Below are 18348 nucleotides of genomic sequence, written 5' to 3'. Positions count from 1 at the left end.
TGTCACTCTGAGAAATGCTTCTTGTCATTAATGAGTGTCACTAAGAGAAATGATGAAAGACCTGTAAATGATGATAGAAGGAAGCATTTATTTCATTATATGAGCACTTATAAGAGAATCAGTTTTGTTTCACTATAGTTAACTTTTTTTGGGAGGGGGGTGTCCAATGCTGGAATTGCATGTCTAGAAAAGTATCTTAATAACTAGATCAAAGAAATGTTTTATTCCAGAAATGCCACTGTTTTCAGGTTATTCTAGGTCCATATGTTTTAATTAAAAAAAAAAATCTCTGTTTGGTTTTAAAGCTCCCTTAGTAGGCAAGTTATCATGTGGATCCACAGCTATACTTCTGACATAATATGTATGATATGGGCTATGAGACCCATCATTCTCTGACCCTCATAGATTACAAGTATTTTCTGTGACTCTCTCTTGTATCATGTAAATCAAAGCTCAGAATTACACATTTATCTCCTAATGCTAACTTTCTGTATATGTCTGCCATCTTTTAAGTCAGAGGTTGTACTAGCACAGTTTTTGAAATCAGCTTTTTCTAAAATACACGAGGGATTAAAACAGTAAATATTTGCAGATTACAAGTTTTCATTACATTTTATTTTTAGAAGACATTTAAACTCATGGATATGGTATATAGTAAAGGAATTAAGTGAATTAGCCTTCTTCATAGCTTAAAACAACTTTTAAGTATTCAAAGATGGTTGTTAAGATTTTATGTTTAACATCTTTAGACTAGATGTTCTCAATAGCTATTTCACCCTTGAAATCTTATTGGGATGCACGTGATGATTCCATCACTCAAATGTTTTGGGTGATAGTACATGATTAAATATAGAATTGTAAAATTAGAGTGAAGTGTTTTAATTTATTTGGATTTTAGAAACATTGTTCCCTTACTTAGTGCGTTCCTTTTTAAATATAAGAAGAGGCACTGATCCTGGTACTTGTAAGTAGTTAAGGCTCTTAAAATTCATGGCACAGTGTGAGTTAGATAGGGAACCAACCTTTACAAGAATTTAAAATCCTCTGCTATCAGAAGAAAGAAACATGACATTTAATTTTATGTTTCATCTACTCATGAGCTAAGTCATCATATGTCACACGTTAAGTGTTTGCTTGATGGAGAGACAGGGGCTCACATGTGTTTTTTGTAATCACGGTTTCTCTCTGTCATTGTTTTGCTTTTTGATAGTAGCTTTAGACTACCATTTCAATATTTGCCCCCTCCTCATTCCTTTCCTCTTTAAAAAGACTGTATGGAAATGCAAAACTAAAGTTACTATTCTTAACTCACAGTTAGTAATATCCTTGAAAAAAATGACAGCATAGTTTGAACAGTTATAGTTTCTATAGCATCAATATACCAAAAAATGAAGGCTTATATTTTTTGAAAATAAGAAATGTTAAATTATTCTTTTTAGAATAGTTTATATAACATTTTGTTGAATCAACCTTTGACCCCTTCCCTAACAATGGAAGAACAGGTTTATCTTGGATAATTAGAACCAAAGGATAGCCCTAAGTCTTGGCTATTTAATCTTACCCCATACCCAAATATTTTGACTGGGACTAATAGCAAGCATGGTCTTGATTTATGTGAGTTCTCCTGTGGCAGGCGAGAAGGTGAGCATCTCTGGGGTGCTGCCCGCTGCTCTCGTTTGTGTGATTGCCCTTTAGATATGGGTGTGTCAGTAGTTTGCAATCAGATATCTGGGCTCCTTCTCTGTGCATATCATGACAACAATTTCAACAGGAAAGCTAGAAGAGTGCGTTACCTTCTTCTTAATAAATTAGAAAATAAAACCAGTATTAGAAGAAAATAGCTATCAGCGCGCTGAAAAATTGAAATCAAATCGAACAAACCATAACACAGTGACTATATGGTTTCAGCAAAGTGACCTTGAGATTTTGTTCAGATGGCAGTTTTGATTAGAAATATTGCCTTTCCCCCCTATTGGGGATTTCCAGAACAATTTTTTTTTTTTTTTTTTTAAACCTTCACACAGTGTAATCAATAATCCCTTTAGGGGCATTTGATTAAGAATGCAATTCATTCGAAACCAAGGTAGGATGTTTTCAATGTCAAGTACAGTATGGTTTGCTCCTCACCTTTTCAATTCCTATTTATAATTTGGTCAGCCTTTTGGTTTTATTTTCCATATGAGATTTATGGTGTATCTAGCGTTCCTTCTGGAGCGTTGGCTGAGTATGCAAAGGGAAGAGTGCCACCTACTGAGTCACCAATAGGCACCTACTTCTTAGTACCTGGATTAGCCCACAGAGCAAGAATGAGTCTGCCCCATTTTGGCAGCGGCAACCTATGAGTATAAAGTTGCTAGGAGAACATTTGATCAGAAAGTCAAATCGTCCTATGGTGTCTTTAAGATAAGTTTCTTCTACAAATAGGAATATGACTTTGCAAATCAAGGGACCAGAAGTTTATAGAGATTTTGTCTGGGTCAAATAGTATCTGTAAAGAAATATGTAGCATTAGGAAATTTATTTATCTATTTATCTTAAGAGTAAAATGCCGTCTCTTTTCTTGCTGGGGCCTATTTTGGCATGGCTTTCCATTGAAAGCATTTTTGCCTTGGATTACTAAGTAAGTCTCTTGATGTTATGCACATTTAAATAGTCAATCTAATCTTAATCCACATTAGTTTCTTTCAAACATCTAAATGTACTAAAAAAATGAGCAGGCTGTAAGCATTCCAAGTATGTTTGTCTCTGCTGGTATCCGCCTTGAGGTACTTGTAGAAAGAAGAAGGTAAGGATGTCAGAGGAAGGGAAGCCTCTGGTGGTTTGAAACACAGTTCAGTTGTGTCTCATAAATTGAACATTAAGTGTCGTACATGGGTGATAAAAGTGGCATAGGCTAGGTTTTATATACCCATTATTCATTTAGTTTGTCTTTTTCAATTAAAGCCAAGTCTGTCTTTTTCATTCCACTGAGTTTACATTTCTTTTTCAATCACATTCTGAACACATTACAATAGATGCTACCCAACAGTGGGCGGGTATAGTGTAAATCTCAGACTAATGTGTTACTCACTGTGACTTCTTTGAAAATGTGTGGTGAAAAGATTTTGATTAGATAAATCTAAAGTGGTTGAAAGATGGCCAGGCTTATCTTTCAACAGCTCAGCTTTTTATCAAAATAAACCATTTAGCTTGTAAAGCCAGTTTTGAAAATTTCGTAGCTGATTGGATTATGAAACTCAGATACGCTTCAGCCGTTGCACTCGGTGATCTGCATTCTTTCTTCATGTCTCTTTCCATGTTTAAGAAGCCCACAGTTCAGCTGTAACATGGGAAAGTGCAAGGTAATCCAGGGGAAGCCATTGACCAGAACAATCAATACCTTTTCAATTAGCCATTTTTCCAACTTTGGGTATTTGGTTCCATTGATCTGCCTGTGCCCAGTTTAATTGATTTTTTATGTTTTCTTCATTTCTTCATAACAGTTCATTTCCTGGTTTAACAGAAGAGAAAGTGTGCTTCTGTTCTGATGATAGCCGAAAGTGTAGGCTTTATGTTAACACATTAAGTTGGGTGACAAACAGCCCAAGGGACACAAAGTAAAATCTGGTTCACACCATCGGGTAGGAAAACATATGGAATTAAGTAGTAAAGCCATTTGGGGTGCCAGGCTTGGTTTTTACAGTTATTTCATTGATCTGGGACTTAGCAAATGGCGGTGGATTCATCCCAGTTCTTGCTTTTTCCCATCGGCAGATTCAGGCCATCCCAGAGGATGTGTGTATAGCTGGACAGAAGAGGTTACTAACCTTAGTGGCCTGTTCTCCACCTCCAGGCTGCAGGTCTTATTCTAGGCTGTTCTGTTGCGGGTGGGGGGTGAGAGCAGGTGCTGAGTCCTCACTGCCTCTTGGAGGAGTTTATCGTTGGAAGAAATTTGTTCTTGTACCTTTATCCTATTTGATCTCCATGGAAGTTGGTAGAAAGCATAGTGTGTGTGTGTGTGTGTGTGTGTGTGTGTGTGTGTGTGTGTGTGTGTGTGTGTGATACTCCCTCACTCTAGAGGAAGGAAGACAGGGTGGCAATTTTTCTAGGGGTTCATACGTACAAAGAAAAGGAAAAGAATGGAAGTACCATTCAGTGGGTGGGGTGTTAAGTGCTTGCCTCTAGGGGTCAGATATCTGCTGAGTGGCCTCTGAGTTAACGGCTTAAGGATTGTTGAGCCAGAACACGTCATCTTTTAATTTTGTTTTTAGACCTTAACGTTTATGTACAAAGCAGTTGTAAATCTGATTTTTCAGCTGCCTTGCCCCAGATCTTTACAGCTGTTCCCACTGGAAGGCTTACTTACTCTTGACAAAGTTAAGGTGTAACAGGAGCAAGCATTACCACCAAGTTGACTTTCTCTAGGATAACCTTTTCCCGTTGCTAACTTGCGGTTGGAGGCCCATGCAAGTGGGGGTGATTCTGCTGTGAGATGCAGGCTGTGCTGCCCTGCAGCCCTGGAGGCTGCGGGAGAGTAAGAAGAGACAGGGAACATAGGATCTGTTGCGTTGGTGGCATCCTTTTCCCCAGGCTTGATTAAGCAGTAGCCAGTAGCTTCCCCCATCCTGCTTTTCCGTGGCTGACGCCGGTGGGTAAAATAAAACCTCACCCTCAGAGAAAAAGGGAGTCTCAGTCTCTGGGCCCAGTGGCCAGTCTGCACAGGCTGACCTTTTCTTGTAGTCAAATTACCACGTTTCCCCGAATTACAGGCAGAAAGGAGTCAGCGAAATCTGCATATGAACAGAAGGACACGACCCCTGAAGGAAGGTAAAAGGGGCCACAGCGGCTTGCCAGCTCACCGCGGCTGGCTACTTTACCATTTGCAGGGCTATTTAGAGCACAATAAAAAGCTTCAAATCTCCTTTCCAACCAGCCAGAGGAGCGCTTGATTTACCCAGGAGTTTTATTGCTGGCTTTTGAAATATTACTCTGGCTTTGAGGTACAAAGCCACAGATCCAGCCCCATTTGTCTGGCGTGGCGGCCCCAAGCTTAGCACTCTGCGCTCAGCTCTCCGCTCCCAGCTACATGGATAAGAACCCCGAGGTTTAAGGCTGGCTGGGTTTGGAGTGGTTTCTGGGGGCAAGGCTGGGGCACCCCAGGACAACCTGGTCCCTGCTCCGACGCTGGCAAAGGCGCCGGGGAGCCAAGTCGGCGGCGGCAAGCTGCGCAGCCCAGCCCGGCTGCTGTCGCTGCCAGGACAGGCTAGCGTATTCCATCCATTAGATCTGACGCGGTGTGTATTTTAAGAAGCACCCTAGACTTCAAAAGCTTAAACACTAACCAAATCTGTGGGTATCCAACAAACCAGATTATTGCAGCCTTTCCCAGCTAAAGTTCTTGTTCAACACCACCAGCAGCAAAGCAATTTCTTCTCTGCATCTCTTTGGAGAATTATCAAAAAAGCCAGTGTTTGGAAAATCCTTCTAATTGCTCTTAAGCCTTTTTCTAGGAAAAAGCTTGGGAATAAATATATTAAAAAGACTATTCTAAGAGGATATATGTTTTTCACACTCAGTCCTCCTTTTGAGAAATATGGATTTTCCCCTATACTCTTTCAACAAATGTTTTCTCAAAATAGAGGCATGGATTCTTCGAATATATTGGGAGGATTTTAGCAAACAGCACATAGAGCATGCAGCCTTTTTGGTGTTTTCTGTGTTTTTAGAAAACTGAAAAGACCCTTGAAAGAAATAACTTGGGCAGTAATTCCTTCTGTTATTGCTTCCGGAGATAGAAAATAGATCCTGTTTGTTTAAACTGGGATTGCATAATGAAAATGTAAAATAGGCAATTAAATACGCATGGAAGAGGGAATTAAAGGCAAACATTGAGTGAAAATAACATTAAGCAGACTGTTCACCAGTCTACGTGCCCCTGAGTCTTGCAAGTGTGGGGTGAGCTTGGGAGAGCTAGCAGCAGTAGCCTGCTACTCCTTGGTCTACCTTTTGAAAACAGTTACTCCGTGGATACTAGGGAAGCCAGTGTCTTCTCTTCCAGCCAACGTATGCTTGTCCAAAGGAGGCTTTCTCCTGGGGGCAGAAACTGCTGCTTCAAGTTTGACTGTTTTGAACCTACTTGAGACCTTGTCCCACGTACACTGACCTCTGACGATGCCTCTTTTCTCCTTAATTTAGGGGCCACAGAAGGAAAGAGGAGCCAGGACATTTTGCTTTCATTTCATTTTGATACTTACTTTTAACATATATGTTGTTACTGGGCTTCAAACTAGAAGTTATTTAAGAGATTGTTTCGTGTTTTAATTTTATTTTTCCCCCTTGTAATGATTGGTTTAGCCAAAAAAAAAAATGCACTTATTATGAATCTGTAGCAGCTTAATCTATATTCCTAATTGGAGCAAAAATACCTTTTGTAATCAAGAATTTAAAATTGATTGCATTCTATTCTATGTATTAGGTTTTAAATGGTTCATCACAAATTCAGTTGAGAGTATTGCACTTTTCATTACTTATGTGTAATATTATATTTTGAATTTTTTTACCAATGTAAATTAAGAGACAAAGTAGTTAGATAAAAAGAAAGTAAAACACATCTTTCTAGTACAAAGTGTGGGTGATTTGTAGACAGGTTTAAAACTTTAATATAATTCTCTATGATATTTTAAAGTGAGCCATGAAATTCTGAAAATAAAATATGTGTAAGCTATCCAGAATTTCATGAACAAATAGGAATGGACGTCTTAGGAATCAAACAACAAGGACTTTTTGAAATTTTATAGGAGAGAGAATTAGCCAACAAAATATTTTGAGTTTTAAAATTTTAGAAGAGACTATGAGAAATGTTATAGGATGCCATAGAAATCTACTTCTGAGACACTATGTTTTTAAATAATAGAAGAACTAATTTTTCACTTCTTTATTTAAATCGTGTTCCAGTGGCTAGAAGCAGGGTGGGAAGCAAGGGCTCACGGAACCACATGACTGGTTGTCTTTTGACTGTCAGGGAGCCTGCACATGGGGGGCAGGTAGCAAGGAGGAGGGTCTGATGTGGGAGTCTTGTCTAGAAAGGAAGGGATTTCTTTTTTCCTTTAAGCATTAGATAGTATGTGTTCCTGAAAGTGGACTATACTGGGAAAAGCAAACTCTTCTCAAAGATGTCAGCTCATTTTTAGAAAATACGGCAAATGAGTTGTTCTTATAGCAACTTAAAAATAACTATAAAACAATCGCAGCACATGTATACAAGCTTTCCACTTGTCTTATAGGAGAGACTTTGTTTTATGGGGCACCGTAGTTTATTAAAACTTGTGTGCTTCTTCCTAGTTTAATGATGCCAAACATCCAAATAGCATTTGCTGTGCTAAGCATCAGTAGAATAGACAGATTTTATTAGCTAAGTGGTAAGCAGATTTGTTCAACTTAGTTTTTGGAACATACTTCAACTGTTATGCTTTGGATATAAATAACTACCACAGACTGCACAGATATTAACACTTAAGTGTAGAAATAATCATTGACATATTTGTCTTCACAAAAAAATGGCTCTTTTCTATAATTCGTATCCTGTTTTTATATTTCATGGTTTAGATGTTGAAACATTTGTAGCAGACACACTGAAAGGGGAAAATTTATCCAAGAAAGCAAAGGAAAAGAGAGACTCTCTCATTAAGAAGATAAAAGATGTAAAGTCTATGTAAGTCACTTGCCTTTTTATTACTAATTTCTTACTCAGAAATAACTCTAATTAATGTTTATTATGGAGTTAAATTTTATGTGCTGATTTATTAATGTTAAGTATTTTTTAAGGACAGAATATATCTCCACTGTAATAGTTTTAAACACAGATGTAATATTCTTTTTGTTTATAGTTATATATTTTTTTCTAAGTGTCTTAGCAAAATGCTGTGTTTATTTTGAGCATCTGAGGACATATTTGAGGATTTTACTACCCATCAGACCTTGAAAAAGAAAATCTTTTAAATTGTTACTGCATTAAATAAACAAATGTAATATATAATAGATATTAAAGATATATGTTCTACAATTAGATCTTTTTTAAAATTATCTCTATTTCATACCTAAATCTTTAAAAATGCATGTATTATGAATTCCTAAGCCTCTTGGAATTGCCATTTCAGGATAGAAATAGTTTTTTTATCTAGATGTATATTTATAATATAGATTTTGGATTTGAATTTGAATTATTACCACTAATTAGACCTTGCTTTGTTTTTCAACCACATTTAAATGTTTTATTTTCTTTATTTTGCAGCTATCTTCAGGAATTTCAAGACAAAGGTAAATTTCAAATCTGAAATGACTTTCTTTGGTGGAGATTTTCACTAGGGTAATCTAACATTCTGAAATTTTATAGTTGGAATCAAAAATTTAATGTCCATACTATGTGTGGACCTTCAAGATGAGGATGCTAGCTCCCCCTGCTGAGAGGAATATTAAGAAGCAGATCTAGACTGCTCCGCATTTCATAGTCTTAGGTGTTTGTTAGAGCAATCTAAGTACAGGCATGTCCCTGCAGTTGCACACGGAGGAGTCAGGCATGTCCCTGCAGTTGCACACGGAGGAGTCAGGCATGTCCCTGCAGTTGCACACGGAGGAGTCAGGCATGTCCCTGCAGTTGCACACGGAGGAGTCAGGCATGTCCCTGCAGTTGCACATGGAGGAGTCAGGCATGTACCTGCAGTTGCACACAGAGGAGTCAGGCATGTACCTGCAGTTGCTGCACTCAGAGTCAGGCATGTACCTGCAGTTGCTGCACAGAGTCAGGTGTGTCCTTGCTGTTGCACCGAGTCAGGTGTGTCCCTGCTGTTGCACAGAGTCAGGCGTGAACCTGCAGTTGCTGCACAGAGTGAGGTGTGTCCCTGCTGTTGCTGCACAGAGTCAGGCATGTACCTGCAGTTGCTGCACTCAGAGTCAGGCATGTACCTGCAGTTGCTGCACTCAGAGTCAGGCATGTACCTGCAGTTGCTGCACAGAGTCAGGTGTGTCCCTGCTGTTGCACAGAGTCAGGTGTGTCCCTGCTGTTGCACAGAGTCAGGTGTGTCCCTGCTGTTGCACAGAGTCAGGTGTGTCCCTGCTGTTGCACAGAGTCCTTAGATGAAGCAGAGGTGGGCTGTCACCTGTTGCTGTCTTACACCACAGAGGTGGTTTTATGGGGATGTAGGTGGACCTCAGCTGGGTGATCATGACTCATGCTTGTGTGGCACAGGAGTCGGGACATGCTAGGATTTACACAGGCTAGAAGGCACTCCACCACTGAGCCATGTCCCTAGCCCTTAGGTCGTGTTTTCAAAGGATGAGTAAAAATATTTACACATTTTATTTGATAGCATGAATAATATGTTTTCAAATGCTGATTTTTATTTTTAGTTCGGGTCTTTTGATTTGAATACATGTGTACTTCAGAAGTTTCTAGAGATGGGAATTTGGTTTCATTGTTTTTGAAATTTATGAGAGTGTAGGTAAGGTGGCAGTTGAGAGGCTGTTGGCTGAAAGGCACTGGGAGTCTCAGGTACTCCATATTTCCAGTTCTTTGAGAGGACCTGACTACTGTCCTTATTCCCGGGGTGCTAGCTCACAGGTCATGACCTTCATCTTGTGGATGGTAGGATAAAGGTTACACTGTGAGGTCGGTTCATCGGTGGAACTAGTTTCTGAGTGTGGGTGAGAAGACAGTGTGGCACCTTCTTACTGGGTCTCAGTCATAACTCCTATTTGAGATGACAGTAAGTAAGAGGACAGCCCCAGCCCCAGGACACCAAGCTCTTAGGCCATACATCCAGTCAGTTACCAAGATGTCACCATTTCTACGACATTGGCTTGTCAGGATCTGTGTAGCCAAGTGGACCAGAAGAGGATTTGCCCTACTGAGATGTTTTAAACATGATAAAAGCTAAGAGCAGGAAAATGTCTCCTCCTCTTTTCTAGTACTTACAGTTCTGTGCTACAAGGAATCTTAAACCATGGGCTTAATCCTGTTGCATTTACTTAGGTGACTACAAAAATGAGTTTATTCATTTTGATCATGATTTTTTTAATATAATGCATTATTTGTGAGGAAATAACAGATACCAGATCTTAACTCTTCTTAAAAAGTGTGTTTTGCTGCACTGATTATTTATTGAGCTCTCATTGTGGCTTAATTATTTGTACATTAAAACATTTTCAGCTAAGAAGGCATGATAATGGGAAGCCATTGTATAACTGCGTGTCGTTCAGTAATAGTGTCGGGGCTTTCCCTTTGGGATTCTGTTTTAGAACTTGTTCAGGTGTGTGGATATTAAAATTACATTACTGAGACACATTCTTTGTCTCCAAAGAGAATGGAAGTTTATATAGTATTGGATAGAAATTGAAAAATGAGCTTAGAAGAAGAGTTCAAATAATGTGGAATTCAGAGATTTCCCCTAATCATTTCCTCCAAATAAGTCATTTGCAGCTCAGCCCTGCTGTATTGAGTTAACTAATCACCAAGACTGCCTGCACAAAGTAAGCCCGTGGATAAATTAGATGTATACCTTGGAGAAATATGAGAAGCTGAGTAATTTTATGCCATCACACCCTTACAATATATTCAGCTTTCTTCTAAAAGGACTATTTTGTAGCTTATTAGGACTAGGAAAGGACTGAGAGAGACTTAATGGTTGCAAAGTGGTTACCCAGCAAGCATCTTCTTTGAAAGATCTCTGTGTTGAAGGAGTTCAGTTCTAGGTTGTTTTGACGCTGCTGTCCTGCTTCCAGTTGCCCCTGGGCAGCTGGGCATTTTCCTGTTTTTACCCTCTCCCCCACCTTCCCCATCACTGCCTTGTTGCTATGGGATCACCGTGAAGTGAGCGGAAATTCACCTCTGTACTCCTGCTTCTCATCCTGTGTTAAGTCAGTGCTAGGTTAATTTTAATATCATTATTGTGAGAAAGAGGTTCAGGTAGAGAGTTCTTAAACAAAATGAATAAATGGAGATTTACTCATTTATAACTGTAGTTATTAATTTCTGTAATGTTCACAGGTGTCCGTTTCCTCCTTTTGGACCCTTTTCATTCCTTCCCCTACACCGTAGACGATCTCCCATCTTGGGATTTACCAAAGCAAAGTTTGCAGATTGAAGTGTTCAGTCTTTAAAATGAGTTAAATTGATATGATAGTTGCAATCTTAAACTGTATAGATCTTAGAAGATTTCCTTTGGCATTTCTGTGTTTTGTGGGAATAGCTTTCTTTGCTACAGTGGCTTTTCAGTGTTGAGGCTTACTGCTAAACTTTCCATGATTTATATTTATTTCCAAAGGAAGATACTGTTTTAAAACATCCCTTCCCATTTATTTGATTTTTTAAGGTTCTTATATAATTGAGCATAGATTCCCCATTGAATAGATCTGTCAAGTTGTTAACTTTAGAATAATTATCAGTTGTTTATCTAAATGCCTTAATTTTTATTAAGAAATATTTGGTCTAGGCAGAACATAGTTTGCTTGGTAGAGTCCCCGTTATTCAGTAGAAACACTGCCAATTCTTCTAAAATAAAAAAGTCCCTGTAACTGTGGAACTCTTGAGCAAGACAGATAACTGATGCAAGTTTCTTAGTTACAATATGTCCTGATACTACTATCAAGTGTTCTGAACCCTAACCCTGTAGGTTCAAGGTCTCTACAGATTGGAATTCTGCTGTATGATTAAAATTTTTTGTTGAGACAGGGTCTCTCATTTTCGCCCAGGCCAACCTCTAGCTCAGGATTACAGATGTACACCACCATACTCTTAACACATAATTATTTTTTAATTGTTCTCCATCACAGACCTCTTAAAGTAAGTTAAATTAGTTATTTTTGCAGTTTACATATTACTATTTTTGTAAAGAATGTTAGTTATTGAGCATTAGCTAGAATTTTCTAATACATATTCGGTCTATGACAAATAGTTACACTCTAGTTAAATCTTTGCCTTGTATTAGTCTCAGTAATGATTTAGGCATTACTTCCTTTATAGGTTTATTGAAATAAGATAATGCAACCCATAGCAGATGTTCAGTAAGTACTGCCCAGTGTGTATTCTCCAGTGTGACTTTGTCAAGAGAATTGAAGTTAATCTCCATTCTGAAGCTCAGTTTTGAAAGAAAATTTTAGAAGTCTTTAAGTCATTAAAAGAAGTAGATTTTAAATGAGACACCATTCCAAGAGAATGTTTTTCAACCCTGCAATCACTAGTGTCTGGCTTTTTTCTTTCCCTGTGCTGGGCAGCTCAGGCGTGTACTCACCCCAGAGCCTCAGTGCTGGCCAGCATCTAGTTCTGAAATGTGACTGTTTCAGATGCTGCAGCTCTGATGCTCTCGCTTCTTCCTTGAGAATTCCTTTTCCCTCTAATTGTGAAACAGTGTAATAGATTGTGCCCTTAAGACTCTATCGGTATTGTTAAATATGCACAGATTTATTTAGAAAGCAATTTCCTTCCACCTTCTCATTCGTATTATCTAAGCTTATTACTTGACCACTTTTTAAAAATAGCAAGACTGTTAGGTAAGAGGGGATACATTTTAGTGTGTCCTGGTGGAGTCTTCAGGATAACGGAAGAGCCAGTCTTTGGGTTTAATTTCCTTTCCTTTAACGTCCTCAACATAGTATATTTGCAATCGAAAGTTAACTCCATAATGAAATCGGAGCAAATTAAACTAAAGGAGTTCCATCCCGCCCCCCCCCCCCCTCAGGCTTGTACAAGTGTGTTAAAGCATGTTTGAGATAATGGAGCCTGTAATGGCAGAAGCCTATTTCCAAGGTAGTCCCGGAAAAATGATGGCCTTATTTCAAATCCCTGCCTCAGTTTGGTGTGAGTTATGTTTATTATTTGTTGGCTGTAACTTGGCCGTCTAAGAATGAGAGGAAAATCTTACTGTGTCATTTGGTGGCTTAAAAACTGAACCTGCCTTAAGAAATTACTAAGCAAATGCATAATTCTGTATGTTTAGCTGTGTATTATTACTTGAGAAATCAGATTGGTTCAATGAACTGATAGAGAATTAGAAATTAATTTATTTTCACTTGGAGTTATCTCTCCAAATTTTGTCCTTGATGTTCTTTGTGAGGGAATGATTATTCTAGAAGCTGTATTTTAGTTATAATTTTCTTTAACAGCTGTACATATTTATGTAGTACAAGTGATATTTCAATATGTATGTGAGACAGGCTCTAAATTTTAGGTATATTTGGCTAATTATCGAGTTATATTTAAAATAGGATTGTCTTTGAGAAAATAGGCGATGAATTGGGCAGAATACTTTCAGTGATGGTAGAGATCGTGACTGTGCAGTCAGGCGCTGTTGGCTGCATCTGTAGGCATTTAAGAAAATGGTAATTGATTATAAGCCATGTGAAAAGGGATGGCTAGCAGTATTATAAATTTCAAAGTAGTTATCAGGGACCTATGCTGCTGTGGTACAATTAAGCCTTGAAGTTGCCACTAAAACGCAGGGAAGGGATGCCTTGGATCATTGTCTTTTAGATGGTTAACTTTGTATCGTTAATTAAACTTTTGAAAGTTGTGGGATAAATCAAATGCTTTTCTAGGGAAACAAGAAACAGTATTAATGAGCAACAACCCCATAATTATCCTTGTGAGTACATAACAGGGACACATTCATGTCTTTTCTTTGCGCAATAACTTTTACAAAGAAGTATTTTTAAACTGATCATTAATTTTATGACCACAGAAATGAGATGCAAAATTTATGCTGTTGTCATTGGCACAGGCTCAAGGCACCACGGACATTATGTGTGATTGTAATAGAATGGCTGCCAACTAATGACTCTGCAGACATTACATTCGAGCACGCTTTTCTTTTAGATGTCTGATTAGTCGGTAATGCTTTCAATTATGTCTGTAAATTGTATTGGATACGTTTACCTGATGCCCATTGTTGATTGGAGTTCAGTATTTTATTACATAAACACACACTGAACATTTTCCTTTTAATTTATAGAAACCTTTGCAGGTATAGCTATAGATACTTAGCCCTGGGGAAGAAAGATGCCATGTGCTACTCAACAGCGACCCCTGTGCTCAGTTACAGAGCCTCCCAAGAAAATGGCTTTCCCCCTTTACCGGAGGGGGAAATGGCTGGAAAACAAAATCAGAGGGTAAAGAGCTGGCTCCTCGGTGCAGTAAAGCCACGCTGAGAGTCATGCTCTCCCAGCTCCATGCAGCTTTAAAAAAGGAATGCTCCCCACAGAGATGCTGTAGAGATTCCTGTACTTTTGGAGCAGGTCCTGGGCAGAGAGAGGTGGTGGAGGAGGTGTGGGCCAGGGAAGTAAGCAGTCCCACAGCAGCAGTTAATTTAGCTTGTCTCTGATAAATACCAACATCCCACCGACTTAGAAAAACCAACTCCTTCAGTCAATCTCAGGTCTTACAGTAAGTAAACTGAAGACAGTTTCCTTTTCATATATAATCCAAAAAGTATTTAACAAAACAAAACAAAACAAAACCAGAGAGGTCTTTCAACATCTTGGTGACAGATTTTTATAGAATAAATTTTCTTACATCAAATGTTATTGATGTTTTTGTTATTATAATCTTTGTTATATATAGCATTTATATACAATATAAGTTGGTATACGAACCCATGTGTATATGGTCACATACGTATACACTAAAATAGATAATAGACATATCAAAAGTTAAACTATTGATTTCTAAAACTTTAAAAAAGTTTTCATTTATCTGGTCATTTCCATATAGAATGTGAGGATTAAGCCTGAGTGTCTGAGTTCGTCTCAGTGGATTGCTTAGCTTTATTGTTAACCTGTAGTTATAACATCTGATATCCTGAATGCTAAGTTCTGGTAATGTGTATGAAGTAACCTGACACCTTAAACATTCAGCAAGAAATTATTTATTTACTTATTTATTATTTATTTATTTATTTTAGTGTGTAATGTGAAGTGTCCTTAGAAAATTAATATACAAATTCTTACTTATTAAAAATAGGGCATAACAATGAAAAGTAACTGAGAATTCTGTGGTTTTTTTTTTTTTTTTTTTTTTTCGAGACAGGGTTTCTCTGTGTAGCTTTGCGCCTTTCCTGGAACTCACTTGGTAGTCCAGGCTGGCCTCGAACTCACAGGGATCCGCCTGCCTCTGCCTCCCGAGTGCTGGGATTAAAGGCGTGCGCCACCACCGCCCGGCGAATTCTGTGGTTTTTACTATAGATCTCATGTATTATCACAACTTGTTCAAAATATTTTAGTAGCATTTTCTGAGGCTCCTTTTTATGTTTGTAATAAGTACTCTCTTCATAAAAGAGATATTTTAATGTTCTGGAAAGTACTTTGAATATCCTGAGTAAGATGAGCTCTGAAGAGTTGGTAGCATCGACATGCATATTTTGGAATTTTAGCTGGGGAAGAGATATTACCAGATTCAGTGTATCACTGAAAGAATTGAGATGAGATAGCCATCTTAATTCTGTTCTTCAGGAGGGATGTCACCATCTCTACAAAGTTTTTGAGGATAAGGATGATGGTTGCTCATGAAATAACAAAATCATAAGGAAATAGAAATTAACAATTAGTTCTTAAATTATGTAGACAATGTTGTCTGGGAAGAAGCAATCTCTATTTAAAATGTGCAGGAAAATAGGAGGCAACCATCAAATGTATGGCAGAGGACACACATCCCATTGGATGGATAGAGGAAACACACACATCCCATTGGATGGATGTCAGAGGACACACACATATCCCATTGGATGGATAGAGGAAACATACACATCCCGTTGGATGGATAGAGGACACACACACATCCCATTGGATGGATAGAGGACACACACACATCCCATTGGATGGATAGAGGACACACACACATCCCATTGGATGGATAGAGGACACACACACATCCCATTGGATGGATAGAGGACACACACACATCCCATTGGATGGATAGAGGACACACACACATCCCCATCAGATGGATGTCAGAGGATGCACATAAAGACACACACATCCTCTTGGCAAAATTTCCTTCAACTGATAACAGATAATTTCAGTGGTTAACAAATAGCACACTGTTAAAGATATGTCTTGCTGTGTTGTTGAATTCATAAGAAAAATGATTATGTATATCTGGGCTTAGCAAATAGCTTTTTTTAAGTATTCAGATACTTTTTAACCAAGTACATGGGAAACCCCCTCACCCACAAGCTTTTATCATAGGAATTAAATATTTAAAGCAAGCAGATAAACGGACTCCTACAAATCACCTAGGATTTGGGAATCAAATAGGAAACAGGCGACCACAAGAGAACAGTGGCTGATAGGCCACTGTGTGATGGTGGAGAGGGATTGTATGAGTCTTAAGGCATTTTCCCCTCAATGAATTCCTGCTCTTGAAAATGTAACTGTTTTTAATCTAATATAATCCTGTGGTGACTTTTAATGAAAACAGTGTTCATGTGGCTTTACATAGTCAATTTCTCATTACAATTTTTCGAAGTATTGAGGAGGTAAAGGGGATTACTTGAATTATTTTCTCTGTTATGTTTTCCGCTTTTCAGTTTCTGCTAGATTACTTTGTCTTGTTTAATCTTTGTTTGTTTGTTTTTGTTTTTTGAATGTGTAGAAACCTTCTTGATCTTGGGATTGGGTCTTTTTGGGTCTCAAGTAAGCATTTGTCTGCTGACCTTTAAACATAATTGCTAAGTCATCTCTATTATGATGCATATAAAGAAAGTCAGACCTGGTTTACATAGTTCAAAAATGGTTTGGTTTTTTCCCGTTTCAGTGACTAAATGTAATGGTCAAACTGACTTGCATTATTTTCAATGGGCAAATCGTCAAAGGCATTTCTCTGATTCATTCACAGGTGATGCTGAGGAGGGAGATGAATATGACGATCCTTTTGCTGGGCCTCCAGACACCATTTCCTTAGCCTCAGAACGCTATGAGAAAGATGACGACGGCCCCTCTGATGGTATGTGATGCTCCACCGTAGAATGCACCCCTTGGCACTGTCATAAGAAACTGCTGCATGCAGAGGGAGTGGGCTTATCAGAAAGTTCAGGCCTGGGGACCCTCGCCTCTAACGGAACCTTTTCAGGACGGAAGAGCTCTCTCTAGTGGTCCTCGGGAGGCTGCCTAAGTGTGTGGTTGCTTCCTTCTTTTTTAGAGGAAATTCTCGTAACTAGAATTTTCGGGCAAGTACTGGTATTGTTACAGGAAGTTCTTAGCAACAGTTTGTTGGTTAATTTAATATCATCAGAGTCTTGCTTCATATTTAATTGTGCCCCTTAATGATTTTTGTATTATTTATTGTATAAACAATGAAAAAGATATTTGGTGTACTTTTTCTTAAAACTTCATACAAAATGAGTTCATAAAATATTAAATCAATTATTTCTACATTGCCTTCTCATATTGAGACAGGTTTTTTTTCTTATCAAATGCCTTTTTACTACACATTTTCAGTTTTCTGATTACTGCTTAAAGTTGCCCCGTATTACACATTAATAGTACAGTGTATTCTATTAATTGAATTAGTAATAGAGTTGAATGTTTATATCTTAATAATTTTTAAAAAAAATCTATAGACTGTTTCAGAGTTATGAATCTTATTTTTAGGATACAGCAAGTGTCTCCTTTTTGATAGCCAGACAAGTGAATCTGCACTCTGGAAACCTCGTAAGAGTGATCTATAGTTATAAATTAAGAATGCGTACCAGTGCATTAGCTATGCATATTAATTTGTGCCACTCATAGTTTCGCATAGACATAGAAATGAAGGATGTCTTTTGCCACATATGATGATCAAACTGTGCAGTTCCGTCTCTAAGTACAATTGCTGAATGAAAATGTGCTTCCTGCATCAGAACACTCCACATTCTGTGTTATCCAGATCATTCCCTTTGGAAACATAAATTGCTTTTATGAGGTATAAAATTATGTCTATTGCAGAACAGGGATAAGTCAAGTGCATGCATAAGTGATAAACATTCTAACCACTGACTCAGAACAAAACAATCTTTTTTTTATATCCAGAACTTTGTCCAATGTGTAGCAGTGATAATCGTATCCATTTTCTGTTAACTTTTACAGTGAATTTCTGCTGTAAAAGGAAGGAATATTTTTTGTCTTCTGTCTTTTACAAAAATGCACGTTTCTCGTCACCCACGCTTGCTGTCCATAACCAAACATCACCCTTTCTATCCTCATCTTTAGCATTTTATAATTGATGAAGTAATATTATCAGGCAAAGTAACAAATTATTATTTAAGTTGTACTGTTTTAAGACTCATTACAATTATTTGTTTTGCTTCTCTGTAAAATATATGTATGTGTGTATGTGTGTGCATGTAT

The 18348-nt window shown here is 38.0% G+C and overlaps 1 protein-coding gene across 2 annotated transcripts in view; it reads left to right on the top strand.

Moving 5' to 3' along the window:
• Skap2 (src kinase associated phosphoprotein 2) overlaps nucleotides 1–18348 on the top strand; it is a 161326-nt gene that overhangs the window by 1274 nt on the left and 141704 nt on the right. For both annotated transcript variants that reach the window (XM_006982200.4, XM_076566810.1), the window contains exons 2-4: nucleotides 7585–7690; nucleotides 8270–8295; nucleotides 16859–16966. In XM_006982200.4, the coding sequence (XP_006982262.3) occupies nucleotides 7585–7690; nucleotides 8270–8295; nucleotides 16859–16966 (240 nt within the window). The remainder of the gene's footprint in view (nucleotides 1–7584; nucleotides 7691–8269; nucleotides 8296–16858; nucleotides 16967–18348) is intronic.

Source organism: Peromyscus maniculatus, chromosome 3 (assembly GCF_049852395.1).
Source record: "Peromyscus maniculatus bairdii isolate BWxNUB_F1_BW_parent chromosome 3, HU_Pman_BW_mat_3.1, whole genome shotgun sequence".
Classification (NCBI taxonomy): Eukaryota; Metazoa; Chordata; class Mammalia; order Rodentia; family Cricetidae; genus Peromyscus; species Peromyscus maniculatus.
The sequence above is the reverse complement of the archived record's forward strand: the minus strand, read 5'-3'. Positions and strand labels throughout refer to the sequence as shown.